The following is a 14,489-nucleotide window of genomic DNA, read 5'->3' as shown; positions in this document are numbered from 1 at the left end:
TAGCGCCAAAATCCGACTGCCTAAACAGCTGTTTACTAGTAGGATTTTGTAGTTGCTATTCCATATGACTATATATAGTTTGAGCAAGAATGAAATGACCCAAATGTCGCACGTTAATCCTTAGTCTCTCCGCTTCCACTGTATGTTGCGACAAGATGCACCTCCCCGTCGATCCTCAATTGACACTTCCGGATCTACTGGTGATGAAGGAGCTGCTTGGTCAGAATGCACAAGAAGATGAGAGCGACACCCGCAAGAGCACCAGCAAAGACACTATCCAGAAACTGAAAGCTCTCAATGACACCTCCAATCCAGACTTCGACCCCACGGTCTTCCAATTCTGGGAGACGCATATGCTGCGCGAAAAGCTTCCTCGACCAATACAAGAATACCTATTGGAGCCATATATTCGCTGGGCACAGGAGATCGCACGCTTCCCAACCGACGTGGTGATGGTCACTCATCTCCTGCTCTACCTCACCACATCTATCCCAAGCGCGATATGCCTCTACTGCTACCACTTTAGCTGGATCCATGGCCTTCTCCACTGGATTGTGCATGTATGGTACGCAGGAAGCTACACGCTCATGAAGCATCAGTACGTGCATATGAGAGGCGTATTGGCACCTCGATATCACCTGATTGATGTCCTCTTCCCATACATTGTCGATCCCTTCGTGGGCCACACATGGAATTCATACTACTACCACCATGTGAAGATGCATCATGTCGAAGGGAACGGACCGCGAGACCTCAACTCGACTATGTGGTACGATCGGGACTCAATTGCCGATTTCGCTCGCTATGTTGGTCGCTTCTTTTTTCTCATCTCGCTGGAGCTGCCGCTTTACTTTTTCCGCAAGGGCCAGTACTCCACTTCTTTTAAGACTGCTTTTTGGGAGCTTAGTAACTACCTGGCCATCGCTCTGTTATTTCGCTACGGTCATGCACAGGCCACATTGTGTGTTTTCCTTTTGCCCCTTTGCACGCTTCGTGCGGGATTGATGGCAGGTAATTGGGGCCAGCACGCCTTTGTGGATCCTACGGATCCTTCGTCGGATTTCCGGTCTAGTATCACTTTGATCGATGTTGCCGTAAGTGATCATCGGATTTGATCTATTCTATTTGCATGAATCGCCTGGGCTGACATTTTTTTCTCCAGAGTAATAGATTCTGCTTCAACGACGGTTACCACACATCACACCATCTGCATCCTCTGCGCCACTGGAGGGAGCATCCGGTGGCGCTCCTTCGTGATCAGGAACGCTACTCAGATGAGCAGGCACTGGTGTTTCAAAATATAGATTATCTCATGCTGACGGTGAACCTGCTGAGAAAGGATTATGCGCACCTGGCTCGATGTATGGTTCCAATTGGTGCTGAACAGAGAGCGATGAGTCTAGAACAGCGGGCGGACCTGTTGCGCAGTCGTACTCGGCGATTCTCCGACCTATATTTGGAACGGAACAGCACATCTAAGCAGCAATGAAGCCAAACCAGCAAGAGGGACGGACCGGGGACCAGTTGGAGAGATTTCTCCGTCGCATAGTGGCTTTGCCAGCCATCAGGAGGCGAAGTCTGAGAGAGTGACCGCGTAAAAAAGAATGGCACATTTAAGCGAGCGGACCAGGATTATTGAAATGTGCTCTGTCGCGGGGAATTAGTGCGCCTATAGTGTTTTTAGAACAGGTGTTGTTCAAATAGGACTAATCGGAGATCATACACGGAAATGGCTTCTTCGGCTTTTCAATTACCATACTCAATACGATTGAAATTGACAGACGTACAAATAATACAGCAAATAGAGAATAATATACGTCTGTATGTAATGTAATAGACAGGGAGGTCCATACATACATACACAGAGTCGCTGATACGTTAGTATACCTTACAAAACACAAAACACATGACAATACATACCCAACGCCGAGAAATACAAATTACAGGGGCTCATCGCCGAGACATCGTGCCGTTCCTTAGGGCTAATTTATTTGTCTTAGTGCTGACGTTCATTAACCAAGCTCGACTAAGGGCTGACATGCATTCAACTAGTTTCCTCAAGGTTGCAACATATTATGTAATCTATTTTGCGTGATTAATCTAGAGATATTTTTATGGTTCCAATACTCTACTCAGTACGGAGTGTTCATTGTTGTAATACAGAGTCCGTATCCCACTACCATGCAGCTGACATGCACGGAGACCTAGAATCCACAATAGTAAGACCTAACTCACCTCCTGCATGGTCTCGGAAGGTCGGTTAGATGTGGTTGTCGCCTCATAGAGGCCTCGGAACCGACTGGGGGGTCTCGGGCTAGGAGTTCGCTTGGAGGGCCCAGTTCGACAATGGCCCCGTCTGACACCACCGCAACGCGGTCCGCATCTAGAATGGTGGAGATGCGATGTGCAATCGTAATCACAGTTCGGGAGGCGAAGTGATGGCGAATAATATCTTGCATCGCTCGGTCTGTCTCCCGATCCACACTGGCTGTCACCTCGTCCAGAACTACCACTGAGCCTGGACGGATCATGGCCCGAGCTAGACACAACAGTTGTTGCTGCCCAACACTGAATAGACCTTCCGTAAGTTGGGCGTCGATCCCACCTCGTGAGATCACTGTATCCAAGAGATGAACCTCCTTGAGTGCTAGTTCAATCGCCTGGTCATCAGCTGTTGTGCCGAAGGGGTCAACATTTTCACGGATCGTGCCAGCAATGAGATGAGGGGACTGTGTGACGCAGATGAGTCGGTTATATAGTGTGTCACGAGCCACTGTTGAGATATCCACGTCATCAATGGTGATAGTCCCTTCAGATGGGGTGAGAAGACGAAAGAGGCTGGTAGCAAGAGACGATTTACCGCTGTAGCACGGGCGATGAGTTAGTCCATGAGTATTTTTGAAGAAATGTAGACCATGAATCTTACCTTCCAGTTGCCCCACACAGGGCGATCTTCTCCCCCGGCGGAATCGATAGAGTGAGGTTTCGAATCACCGGGTGAGGAGAGCCTTCGTATTGTGCTGTCACATTTTGGAATCCAATCCGTCCCTTCTCAGGCCACCCTGTAGGAAGCACACTCTCGCTACTATCGATATCAGGCAACGGCGCATCTAGAGCAAATGCCCGAATTCGAGATACTGCGCCGATGGAGATTTCCAGCTGGGTCCAGTTGGAGAGGAAGGCCTTGATACTGATACTCAACTGCACAATGTTCACCAGGGCGATACCCATGAATCCAGCGTCAACCTGTCCCTGAGTGCGCACACCGATGGCCACGACCATGATAGCGATCGCCGCTACTACCAGATCCAGCACAAGATTCAGCCAACGTTGCACACAGTAGAGCAGATAGAATGGCTTTTGGGAGCGATCAAAGACTTCGCGATTGCGATGGTCAAAATCTGCCTGCCACCCAAATGCCCGGATAGTGGTCAGTCCGGAGAGGAGCTCGAGGAATGTGGAAAATAAGGGTGCTTTGGCTTCAATATCAAGCAGTCGAAGTTGTCGGGCAGTCCGCAAGTAGAACTTCTGAATCAGGTAGAAGACCACTAGCAACGCTGGTAGGGCAATGCCAATCCATTTGGAGGTGACAGCAATGATGATCAGGCGGGCTGTACAGAGCAGTAATTCCACCGTGGTGTTAAAGAGTGATAGCGGCAGTTCCATATCCGACAATTGCAGATCCTGAGCGAAGCGGTTCAGAGTCGTGCCTACATCGGTAGTCGAGAAGAATTGCAACGGCGCTTGAAGGACAGTTGTTAGAAGAGAGGCATGGAATCGCATCGAGGCCCGTGGCAACATGCGTTCGGTGAGGTGCCTAGCAATTGAAATTAGGATCCATAATTATTACACACACAGAGCAAGAAGATGGGATGAGAATCATCATACCAGACTGCGACAGGGAGCGAGATAATGGCCAATGCGGATAGACCAGCATATGCGCCGAGATACGTGGCCATATGGGTGACGGTATACTCATCATCCCGCTGCAGCCACCATTTAACCATAAATTCTGCAGCGAGATTCGTTAGCCGGAGATCGATATTCAAATCCACGGAACTTACGGGGTATGGTAAGTCCCACGACAAAGAGGGAGCAGGCAGCAAAAAATACTGAGGCGCTGAAAGGATGAACCGTCTGGATGTAGTATTTGTATACTGCTGTATCACCAGTCCGTCGATCCTCCCCTGTCGGCGGTTCCTCCGCCGAAAGAATCCTGGAGATATCCAGGTCAGTGTTGGGAGATGGTTCGGCATTTTGATCCTTCTCTGAGGGCTTAAATGTCATTTCCTTGGCGATTGCAATAACCTCGTCAGAAGAGCCTTCGTCCGCAATCCGACCTTCTGAGTCCAAGATGATAATCTGATCCGCATACGCGAGACGTTGCACTATTTTTGTTAGGTTTTTTTCTGGATCCAAGAAGAACGCAACGAGATTACTGACCGGCATGAGTAGCCAATATGACGGTGGTATCTCCTTCCTTCAGAAGCCCGTCTGGCCCGAAGAGGTTATGAAACAGGTGTTCTTCGGTCTTTCCGTCCAGCCCACTGAAAACATCATCAAGCAGAAGGAGTCTTTCCCGGGCATAGACTGCGCGTGCAATTGCCTGCGAATGAGGTTAGTATATAGTGTTGACTCACTTCAGTTTTTCCACCTACCAGTCGAGCCTTTTGACCACCACTCAGAGTCATACCGCTGTTTCCAACCCATTCTTGATCTGCGTTAGGAAACCCAGCAATATCATCTTGAATCAGACACATCTCCACCACTTTGTCATACCACGGCTGGTTATAGGGACTGGTTCCCAGGATGTTGTGTCGAATGGTGGCATTGGTAATCCACGGTGTCTGACTGCAATAACCTATGCGAGGGGCTGAAACATTCAGTTCGCCCTCATGAAGACTCACTTCCCCGAGGATGGCTAACAAGAACGTGGTCTTACCACAGGCCACTGGGCCAACCACAAAGTTGATACTAGACGGCCGAACCTCAAAGTTGAGATCTTTCACAACCATAGGTCTTTTGGCATCCCAGCCAGCACTAAATCCCTGCGCCCTCACCATAGTCGGCTGTGGTTTTTCATCTAGGAGTCCGGATGGAACGGCTAGTGGATGAGATAGTCGGCTATCATCACCAGAGGTGCCAGTAGGCTTCGACAAGTACTCGCCAATGCGAGCTACAGCACCCAAGGCGCTGACTAACCCTGCAATGGCATCCAGAATAAGGGCCATAGGTGCTTGCAACAGCGCAAAGAGGGATAACGCGGTATAGGCCTTGTCGTAGTTCAGCATGGCAAAGCCATTTGTTTTTGCCAGCAAGCTGTACATAGTAAATGCTAGGAGCGGGCCGGCAGAGGTTGTGGTATATGCTACCAATTGTTTAGCAGTCCGCGCAGTGGAGAATTCCTACATTTTGTTTGAGGGGACTCACAGAAAGTGACAATCAGAGTCAATGCTCGCTTGAATGGGGTCGACTCGGACACCTCCTTTGCCCGCAGACCTCGGAGCTTCTCGGCCATCAACTGTTGCAAGCCACCTAGTCTCACCTCCTTCATGTTCTTCAACATTTCCGAAGTAGCCTGTACCCTATTTTGGATGGCCTGGAGCCAGCGCTGCTGCCGTTGCCCCATAGTGCTCGCCACCCCTAGACCAAGGAGAGTACATACTAGAAGCATTCAACATTAGCAAAATTCGTCTCAGACACATAATATTATGCAATGACGGCACTTACCGACGAAGATGGAGGCAAATGCAATGACAGACAGACCCAGTTCTCGCTCTAACAACCACAGGGCAAGACCGATATCAATGGGGCTGGCCCAGACTTCATGGACATGCTGAAGGCCGGAACTGATGCGCTCAATATCCACACTCATCAAAGTTAATGCAGCCGAGTCCCGTGCGATGCTGACATCCAAGCGCATCGTATGTCGGTAGACCAGGGGCACGAGACTACCACGGATCATCGTAACCAAACGATATGTTTTGTGCTGGCTACCGGCGGTAGTAATGGCCAGGCCCAGGTAAATAATCATGGTGGCTACAATCAGGCCGCATCCGTAACTCTGGCTAAGGGGTCCATTGGCCTCGGAAACAAAAGCTACGACGCGTGTGAGGAGGAATGGTTGGGCGAAGGTAAATCCTGTCAAACAAAGTCGAGGCAAAACGGCTGAGGCAATAGCCCATCGATGGTGGACCATCAGCAGCATTGTCAGGGCGGAGGAAGTCTTGGATTGCACTGTATCATGCGAGAAGAGAAGTAGTCAGTGTTTGCCCACAATCAGATTTAACAACGAAGAGAGAAGTCCGGGCATACCAGCATCCCATTTCCGCATAAATTGGTCTCCGCCCTCTGGATCATTGACACGGGCATCAATGGTCAGGAGTTTGTCGACCTCGAGGATGTCTCGGAACCCTTGTATCAACAGTGGATTTAACCACCAGAACATACTACGATTGAAGACATTTGCAATCGTCTCTCGCGACGATTTTGTGGCTTCGTCACTCAAAGATTGGTTCTGTTCAACTGACTCTAATAGGAGCTTGATGAGGTCCAACCCGATGTTGGCGATGAAGGCGGCACAGAAGGAATGGGTCTGTACCGCCCATATTGTTCGGGCCCGGATTGCATTGAGCGGCAACGACAGGCTCAGGAAAAGTAGTAGCAGTGTTGACGGTCGAGGAGAACGATAATGCTGACTGTATGACACACTGATCATGAACAGCGCCGTGACAGCATCGAGAGCCACCGCCGCAACTGTGGTCCGTGTCTTGGGGATCTGTAGGCGTGGGAGAAGCACCAACACCAATAGCGTAATTTTCACGCAGATCGATAGTACATGAGCGATCTAGAGGCTTAGGGTTAGTTTTGTGTGATCGAAAAGTGGGCGGAGGCTGGTATACCAGTTTCCCGGGGAATAGTAGCCGCCCCCGACTCAATGAGGGGCTGCAACTCCGGCGGTAAAGATGCAGGGGAAGATAGAGAAGAAACAGCCCACATGGCAGGATAGTAAAAAAAGTCTCTTCGAATAATAGAGTGAAGTCAAAGCCATTGTGACAGGCGGCACCAATAGTAGGACCAAAGACGTCCTGAGCAGCAATGTCACACATGGTTGCCTATTTTTCTCTTCCCTTCCTGAAATAAAGAAAGTGGCAGGGAAGCGGGTTTTAGCTCGTCTGTAATAGCAGTAGACCAGGAGAGATGGAAGGCTGACATGTGGTATTTTTTAATATGCGTATGTTTTAGGAGCGAACTGTAAATTATCCAAAATGTCTCCTGATGTCTTTGTACGTATAGAATGCGTATTAACCATACCAAATACGGAATAACCCCGTAAGGCTATAACCGCCCATGCCCCCCCAAACCCTCAGATGTCGCCAGGGCTATTTTTAACTGGCTTCTGGACCGTCTCTACACGTTTCATCACATCTCGTCTATTTCAAGGCAACCATAATAGCAGGGGTGTTGTTATTTCTCCAGGCATCAGACATTGATATAAACTAAGTGCTTGGGCGCTACACTTTGAAATGTTTTCAACTGTGTCTTTCTCTTCTGCATTTTCATATCCATTCCTCTTAGGCATTAGAGCCTGATACATTCATTTCCTTTTTCAATTTTGCTATACTTTTTTTTTATAATCATGCGACTTTCGATCTCGGGGTTATTCTTTTTGATGGTGTCGGCCACGGTGGCCCAGGCATCCCCCGTCCAAACTGCTGTTCCCCAGCCTGGAGGAGTGTTACCGCGGGATGCCGCCACCACTACGGCAACCAGCCCGGAGACCACCACAGCTCCCACCACAACAACCAATGACTTTGAATTCCATTTGTCATTGAGCCTGGATTTGCCCTCCAACACATGTACGCCCACCATAGCTCCTGATAAGTATGGTTGGGTACCGGCATCGGAGTGCGACGCCTTGTACCTCTACTACCCGTCTTTTGGAGCTGCGGTCGCTGTCGCCCTAATTTTCGGGATCCTGACGATGGCCCACTTTATACAGGCGACTATGTACAAGGCAGGCTTTGCTTGGGTCATCCTCATGGGTGTCTCGTGGGAGACTGTAGCTTATGCGACCCGCGCCTTCAGCACTCGCAATCAACAAAATGACACTATTGTGACCGTCGCCCAGATGTTTATCCTTTTGGCTCCATTATGTACGAGAACTTCTTATCCACAACAACCTTATTTTATCTTACTGACTTTTCATATAGGGGTCAATGCATTCGACTATATGGTCCTAGCTCGAATGATCCATTTCTTCGTCCCCGAGCGTCGCATCGGCATGTTCAAGCCCTCATCACTAGCGAAGATTTTTGTCTGCCTCGACTTTGTCTCCTTTATTATCCAGATGATCGGTGGCTTTATGGCCACTGGTACCGATCAGCAGCAAATGAACGGTATCCATCTCTACATGGGTGGCATCGGCATCCAAGAGTTCTTCATCGTATGCTTTTTGGTGCTGGCCGTGCAGTTCCAGCGATTGATGCTGAAGCTGGAGCGGGCCGGCCGACTGCCCGTCGAGAAGCAGAACTGGCGTCGACTGCTCTATGCTCTATATGGCAGTCTACTCGCCATTACGGTACGCATCATTTACCGCTTAGTTGAATTTTCCGCCGGCTACGGAGATTCCAATCCCATTCCATACCATGAATGGTATATGTATGTGTTTGATGGTATTCCCATGGCCTTGGCCATTGTCGTCTGGAACTTTGCGCCGCCGGGTGCCGTGCTACAGGGACCGGATGCCAAAATGCCCTCCAGTGGCATCGGCAAGTGGCTCTTCTGCAACGGCTGCATCTGCTGTGGTGGCTGTTGCTGTCGAAGCTGCCGGAAGCCCGGCAAAAGCAAGAGAGATATGCAGCGACTACCCGATCACGACGCATATGAAGAAGATGTCCCGCTCCACAACCGAGAACCATCCCCTTACCGTGATACATACAGTGTTCGTCGCTGAGTGGGTGCTTTTTTTTCGGTTTTCATCTGGCTATTCTTCATGTACATGTACATGTACATTTCAAGAACCGGCTGCTACATTCATATTTACCTTCTTCATCTTCTCCGCCTTTTTGCTCCTCATTTCATTCTCTTTTGCATTCTCTTTTCCTTTACTCGATCATACATGGATTTGAAAACTATCATATGGACCAGGTGTTCAATTAAAGCGGCTCTCGGACTTGTTATAGAGGTCTTACATATACCCCATTGACTTGGAAATCATTCAGGCTCATACATTTTGTACTTGAAAAATAAATATATAGTCATCAAGAAAATCTATGAATTCAGACCAATAAACACATCTTTTAGAAATCACTGAAGCTTCCAAGAATAGATGAAGTCGCATCACTAAAATGCGATGGCAGCGAATCCAATGAACCGAAGAAACCCAGCACATCTGACCCGGGCTTTCTCAAGCTGGCGTAAATATCCTGCTCGTCTGTCTTTGCAGGGGTGGATGGATACAGACCCACGCATTGGAGAACCTCCTCGGGTGGGGCCGTTCGGCGTCCATCTTTAAACACATATCGAGTCACTGCCACAGCAAGAATGGCTTTTTGTGCATCTGATCCCTCTTTGGTCTGCTCCCCCTTTTGCAAGCCTCGCATCACACTTTTGTGCGTTCCCGCCTTGACGAAATAGCTCACCATCACCAGCCACTTCTCGTCCCAGGACAGTACGCGCGACCAGACCTCGTATCGCTGCAAGGGCTTGATCTCGCGCTTGAAAATACATGATGTGCCACCAAGCGCGATACTAACGGTCTTCTCGCGCTTTTTTGACTTTTGTGCATCCTTCCCGTGACCCTCGGTAGCTGACTCGGGCGTAGGCGCCCAGCGTGGCAGGCGTGGGAAAAGATTCAACAGCAATTGTGCTCGATTGATGTCCAGATCCGAGAAGAAGGTGCTGTTTGACTTGTGCATATTGTAGTCACACTCCATCAAGGCATTCTGATGTGTGGTCACCAGATATGAGAAGAGGAGGGGAATCCCTCCAGACTGATCGTCGACGAGAACTCCATTGGTATCGATCTGACGAGGCGACAATCGAGCTCCAAGGAATTGGGTAAAAAGGCCTTTCAATACTCGCATCTAGAAGCGCAGAAAAATACTAAGTCAGCAATGATTCAAACAAAGAAGATCTGCGGGCCGCGTTTGTTCATTCCACCTACATGCCATACACCTGGAAATGTTTTCAGGTTGATAAAAACTACACCTGCGATAGCGGCGAGGAGCGCATACTGCATATACGAGTAATCTGCCCCTCCGAGAGTGCTTAGAACCGACATTTGGATCTTGCCACGAGCACTGGAACGGAAACTGCAACAAATGCGAAGATCACCAAAAAGAAAAAAAAAAAAGACCAAACGCTGTGACCGAGAGGATTGGCTTAGTTAGGCGCTTTTCCTTTACTTAAGACAGGGCGAATCTCCGGCGCCTGCAAAATCCTGGAGGTAATTTATTTGCACTACTTCCTAGTACTACTGTAGTAGTTCGGGTTCGGGATACCGGTATGGCTCCAGGGTACATTATGTATGCAATACATATGTATATTATACCAAGTTTCACTTTATTATATTACGTATGAAATGGGATGTGTGTATTGTATTCAAAAATTGTATGGCTGGTATGAAAGGTATTGTACTATATATCGGGTATGGATGGCAGTACATAGTACATACTATGTAGTGCTTGGTATGTATATGGATGTATTCATGCAACCCCGCCGTTGGACGTCTATCAAATGGTCTACATCATGGATGGATGGGGACAGACGAACGAAAATTCAACCAAGTCTGACAAACTGCAAACTTGAAATCCCTTCACGACTTAGGCTGACTTCCTGCGTTGCATCTGGTAACCATCATGCTCTGGAGTCCACTTGACGAAAAATGCCGCCAAGATGGTGAGTACTAATTCCGGCCCTATCTGATCTTATCATTCAAAATCTAATGAATTGGTAGTCACTAATGCCACAGCTATCGATCCCTTCAGCCGCCCTGGCAATGTCGTCACGGCCGCCTACTATCACCGCTCTGCGGCTATCCCACTCGAATCACTGCAGCCGTTGATCTATAATGCACTGTCGAGGGTGGTACTGCAAATTCCATCGATGGGAGTCATCATCCACAACATGGTGGATTTTATTCAGCTGCTTGATGACCGGGACGAAGAGGTGGACGCGCTGGTTGAGAAACAACAGAACACAAGGTTTTCGCAACTGTCTGAGCAGGTTCCATGCTGGCGTCTGGTTATTGCATACGCGCCCCGACAAAATGCCATATCTGATATGGTAGCTTGCTTGGTAGTAGGTGCATCCGCCAAGGATCAGTTCTACGCGGTGGACTTCCATCGATCATTCTTAGCCGCATTGTTGCTGGTCAATGAGGCAAAGCCATCGAGACAGCCATCGGAATACCCAATTCCTTCAGTTTCAAAACCACTGTCCGAAATTTCTACATCGCAGCAAAGAGGGCAATCCAGCCATTCTCAATCCCAATCTCGGTTCAAAACGGTAACACTTGGAACTACGGACACCGCCCGTCTCCTAGGAGATTGCTTTGCCAATATGACGACTCTCACTAGTGTCATTCAGGCAGTCTTCGCGGCCTCGCTGTTTACCAACCTAACCTCAGAATTCTCCACCATGCGGAGTGCAGGCCAGATATCGCCTAGTGGAATCACGGGGAAACAGAACGCCAAACCCCGCTCTAAATATATTGCAACACATAACAGAGAAGATGGATGCAATATTACTTCCGTCTGGAATGAAGCTCGGCGCATCCACACAGCTTCCAAAGCTGAACTAAACAGAAAGTTGAGAAGCAACAGTCTAGTGGAATTTTTTCGACGCAACGGAGGCCCTAGCTTGCTTGATACGAAAGACATCGGAGAGTCCAGGGGAATCAGCGTTGGAGTATCGAGCATGGGAAGTTTCCATGATTCAAAAACTTCGGAATCTCAAGAGCAGCAAGTATGGCAAACAGGTAGAACTATATGCAACGATTATAATAATGAAATCAGTGCTGCTCTTTGGATCACATTGGTAGTTGGAGGAGACGGGTGTTTGACAATTGGGGTCTCTTGGTTACAAAATATCATTGGGGAGGATTGGCTTGAGCAGGTTATCTTCACCATGAGAAGGCTGATTGCAGAGATTTTGCACACCAATGATGCCATAAAAAGGAAAGCAATGATATCAGAGCCAGTCCCCTGGGGAGGTTCGGTGTCTCGGCTTGTTTATATGGTCAGGGACCTCATGTTAGATTAAGTTCCCGCGCAATCGAATATCCTACCTTCTCCGTTAGCTTCTTGATTAAATCATATATAGGGACAGTTAAGGATTCGCAATAGGTAGTATATTGTTCCCTATTAGGGCTAGTACACACTAAATTCCATAATAGCAGACGAAAGTCTAGCCAAATGATCTTCATATATAAAAAGGTTGATTTTTAGATTCTTCTCATCGCTAGCACACTACAAAGCAAAGAGATTCGTTTTCGGGGTATCCGACGTTAGATTTACTAGCCAAAGCGTCAAGTTTACAGCATGACGATACCGACGCCTCCCATCTTGGACTCGTCGGGCAAGTTTTTCTCGTTAATTCCACCACCAATAGGTGCAGCACGGTAGTTGTATAGGTAGAAGTGGAGCTGGCCATCACCCGCACCAAACTTGAGGTCTTCGAGGAAGAGGGGGTTGTCATGCGAGGTGAGAGCATTGAAGACATCGAAATGGGCCTAGAAAAAATAATAAAAAAAGCCGGGATTAGCATGTATACCCAGATATAGCACATTGAAACATACCTGCTTTGCGCAAATCAGGGCATCGTTGATCAAGAGCTGCAAGCGCTCCTTGAAAGCCTTCTTGTCATCGGAGAACGCGCTCTCGGTCGCATAGTAGTACAGATATGCAGCATGGACGGCCTCGTGCTTGGGGTTGTCAATTACGGTGGACTCGAGATTGTAGAACGATACAAAGTCGGTGATCTTGTGGGTTTCCGGGTCTTCGGCAACGTATGACCAGACAACCTGGTCCTTGCCGGGCTGCTTCTTGTACACCAACCAGTGGTCGATTTCTTCCCGTGTAAAGGCCTGGTTTAAATCGAAGCGACGCATGTATCGCTCTAGCAGGTCATAGACGGCATCAATGTCTTTGATTTCCATGGGCCGCAGGCCGGGGGTAGCTGTCTCGCTAGGGAGGTGATTCTTAGTAACCTGGCGGGCCTTAGTCGAGCCGTGGGGCAGAGGCGAGAAGCCAACATCATAGAGCTTCAACCAATCCAAAGAACGGTGGTAGTATCGGCAAGAGCTGACGGGTGTGGGCAGAATTATACCGCCGGTGTAGATGGCCTGATAAATGCCCCTGAGGTAGCAGCGGCGGGTGATCTCTTTGATCAGAACGGGGGTCAGGCGCTTGGAGCGGAGCTTCTTGTGGATACACAGGAAGTTGATCTCTGTGACCTTGATACGCTCGCCGCGGACGCGGAGTTCAGTCGGGACACCGCAAATGGATGCAACAAGCTTGCGCGACTTGGTAGCGCGCACACCAACATGCCATTCCTTTTTCCATCCGGGAGACATAAGGGCCCTACGGATGTAGCATTAGCGTTCTGGAACAGGTACACAAGTACAAGACTCAACCGTACCAATGAAGGAAGGACTGCGAGTAATTGAAACGGAACATGGCGTTATCATCCTCAACGTAATGCTTGTTGAGAAGTTCGTAGAGCTCTTTCAGCTCCTCCTCGTTCGTCAAGTCAAGAGTGCACCATTCGAATCCCTCAATGAGCGCATCGGGAGTTTTGGACACCTTCTCTGGGTCGATGATCTTGATAGGTCCCTGGGTTATCTCCTTCTTTCCAGCCTCTTCAAAAGCAGGCACTGGCTGAGTCTGCCAGAACTTATACGAGGCCATATCCTTCTGGTTCTTACCCCCCACTGCCAATCCGGTCAGCATCTGCGAGAGGTCCATATTGTGCAGGATGGCGGCAGCCTGGTCCTTATCCATCGCCGCTAGCTCGTTTCTCAGGGCAGGGTTTTGTTCGAGGAGTAAGGAAGCAAGCTTCGCGGGAAGTTGCTTTGTAGCTTTTTGAATTCGAATATCAGTCACTGCGAATATGCGTGCCTAGGGAGGCTGTATGGAGAGATCTATCATTACCAGAGTCGGATGGAGACCCAGACGCATCTTCATTGCGCTTGGGAGCCTTGCCCTTCTTATCGCTGGAATCAGACATGATCTGTGTTGGATTGTTGAGGAAGAAGGAATTGGATTGGGCCCCACGTTTCAAACACCGCGGATCTCTAGTGGGGTACGGGAATTTGACTTAATAATACTAGGCTCTACGAAGTACTCGCCATGCATGATATTTATGGGGAAAATAGGAAAATGGATATTTTTTTATTTATGGACACGTTTCACCTTGTACTTGTGTTCCACTATGAAAACTGTCAAAACTGTCGACGGGGTGAAGACTGCATACCCCTGCAATGA

At 48.8% G+C, this 14,489-nt stretch overlaps 6 protein-coding genes across 6 annotated transcripts; 3 read left to right on the top strand and 3 right to left on the bottom strand.

Moving 5' to 3' along the window:
* Positions 1-155: 155 nt before the first annotated feature.
* N7479_004278 (fatty acid desaturase) lies at positions 156-1,489 on the top strand (the record flags this gene model as incomplete). Its single annotated transcript, XM_057251975.1, has 2 exons — positions 156-1,094; positions 1,163-1,489. 2 exons carry the CDS (start codon positions 156-158, stop codon positions 1,487-1,489), a joined length of 1,266 nt encoding a protein of 421 aa, XP_057111300.1.
* Positions 1,490-2,231: 742 nt separating this feature from the next.
* On the bottom strand, positions 2,232-6,847 carry N7479_004277 (uncharacterized protein; the record flags this gene model as incomplete). Its single annotated transcript, XM_057251974.1, has 9 exons — positions 2,232-2,862; positions 2,927-3,817; positions 3,889-4,012; positions 4,065-4,388; positions 4,444-4,606; positions 4,659-5,368; positions 5,431-5,664; positions 5,731-6,237; positions 6,316-6,847. Coding segments are annotated over 9 exons (4,116 nt in total), but the record flags the coding sequence as incomplete, so codon positions are not given.
* A 792-nt stretch (positions 6,848-7,639) lies between these two features.
* Positions 7,640-8,956, top strand: N7479_004276 (RTA1 domain-containing protein; the record flags this gene model as incomplete). Its single annotated transcript, XM_057251973.1, has 2 exons — positions 7,640-8,156; positions 8,214-8,956. The coding sequence occupies 2 exons, from the start codon at positions 7,640-7,642 to the stop codon at positions 8,954-8,956; spliced, it is 1,260 nt and encodes a 419-aa protein (XP_057111298.1).
* Positions 8,957-9,302: 346 nt separating this feature from the next.
* Positions 9,303-10,088, bottom strand: N7479_004275 (thioesterase family protein; the record flags this gene model as incomplete). Its single annotated transcript, XM_057251972.1, has 1 exon — positions 9,303-10,088. The coding sequence occupies one exon, from the start codon at positions 10,086-10,088 to the stop codon at positions 9,303-9,305; it is 786 nt and encodes a 261-aa protein (XP_057111297.1).
* Positions 10,089-10,862: 774 nt separating this feature from the next.
* Positions 10,863-12,267, top strand: N7479_004274 (uncharacterized protein; the record flags this gene model as incomplete). The annotated part of the gene is made up of 2 exons (XM_057251971.1): positions 10,863-10,902; positions 10,961-12,267. The coding sequence occupies 2 exons, from the start codon at positions 10,863-10,865 to the stop codon at positions 12,265-12,267; spliced, it is 1,347 nt and encodes a 448-aa protein (XP_057111296.1).
* Positions 12,268-12,538: 271 nt separating this feature from the next.
* N7479_004273 (glycylpeptide N-tetradecanoyltransferase swoF) lies at positions 12,539-14,232 on the bottom strand (the record flags this gene model as incomplete). Its single annotated transcript, XM_057251970.1, has 4 exons — positions 12,539-12,736; positions 12,803-13,586; positions 13,645-14,083; positions 14,157-14,232. The coding sequence occupies 4 exons, from the start codon at positions 14,230-14,232 to the stop codon at positions 12,539-12,541; spliced, it is 1,497 nt and encodes a 498-aa protein (XP_057111295.1).
* Between the last annotated feature and the right edge of the window lie 257 nt (positions 14,233-14,489).

The sequence above is a fragment of the Penicillium vulpinum genome, assembly GCF_028829585.1.
Source record: "Penicillium vulpinum strain IBT 29486 chromosome Unknown utg000002l_segment0_segment0, whole genome shotgun sequence".
NCBI classification, from domain to species: Eukaryota; Fungi; Ascomycota; class Eurotiomycetes; order Eurotiales; family Aspergillaceae; genus Penicillium; species Penicillium vulpinum.
The sequence above is the reverse complement of the archived record's forward strand: the minus strand, read 5'-3'. Positions and strand labels throughout refer to the sequence as shown.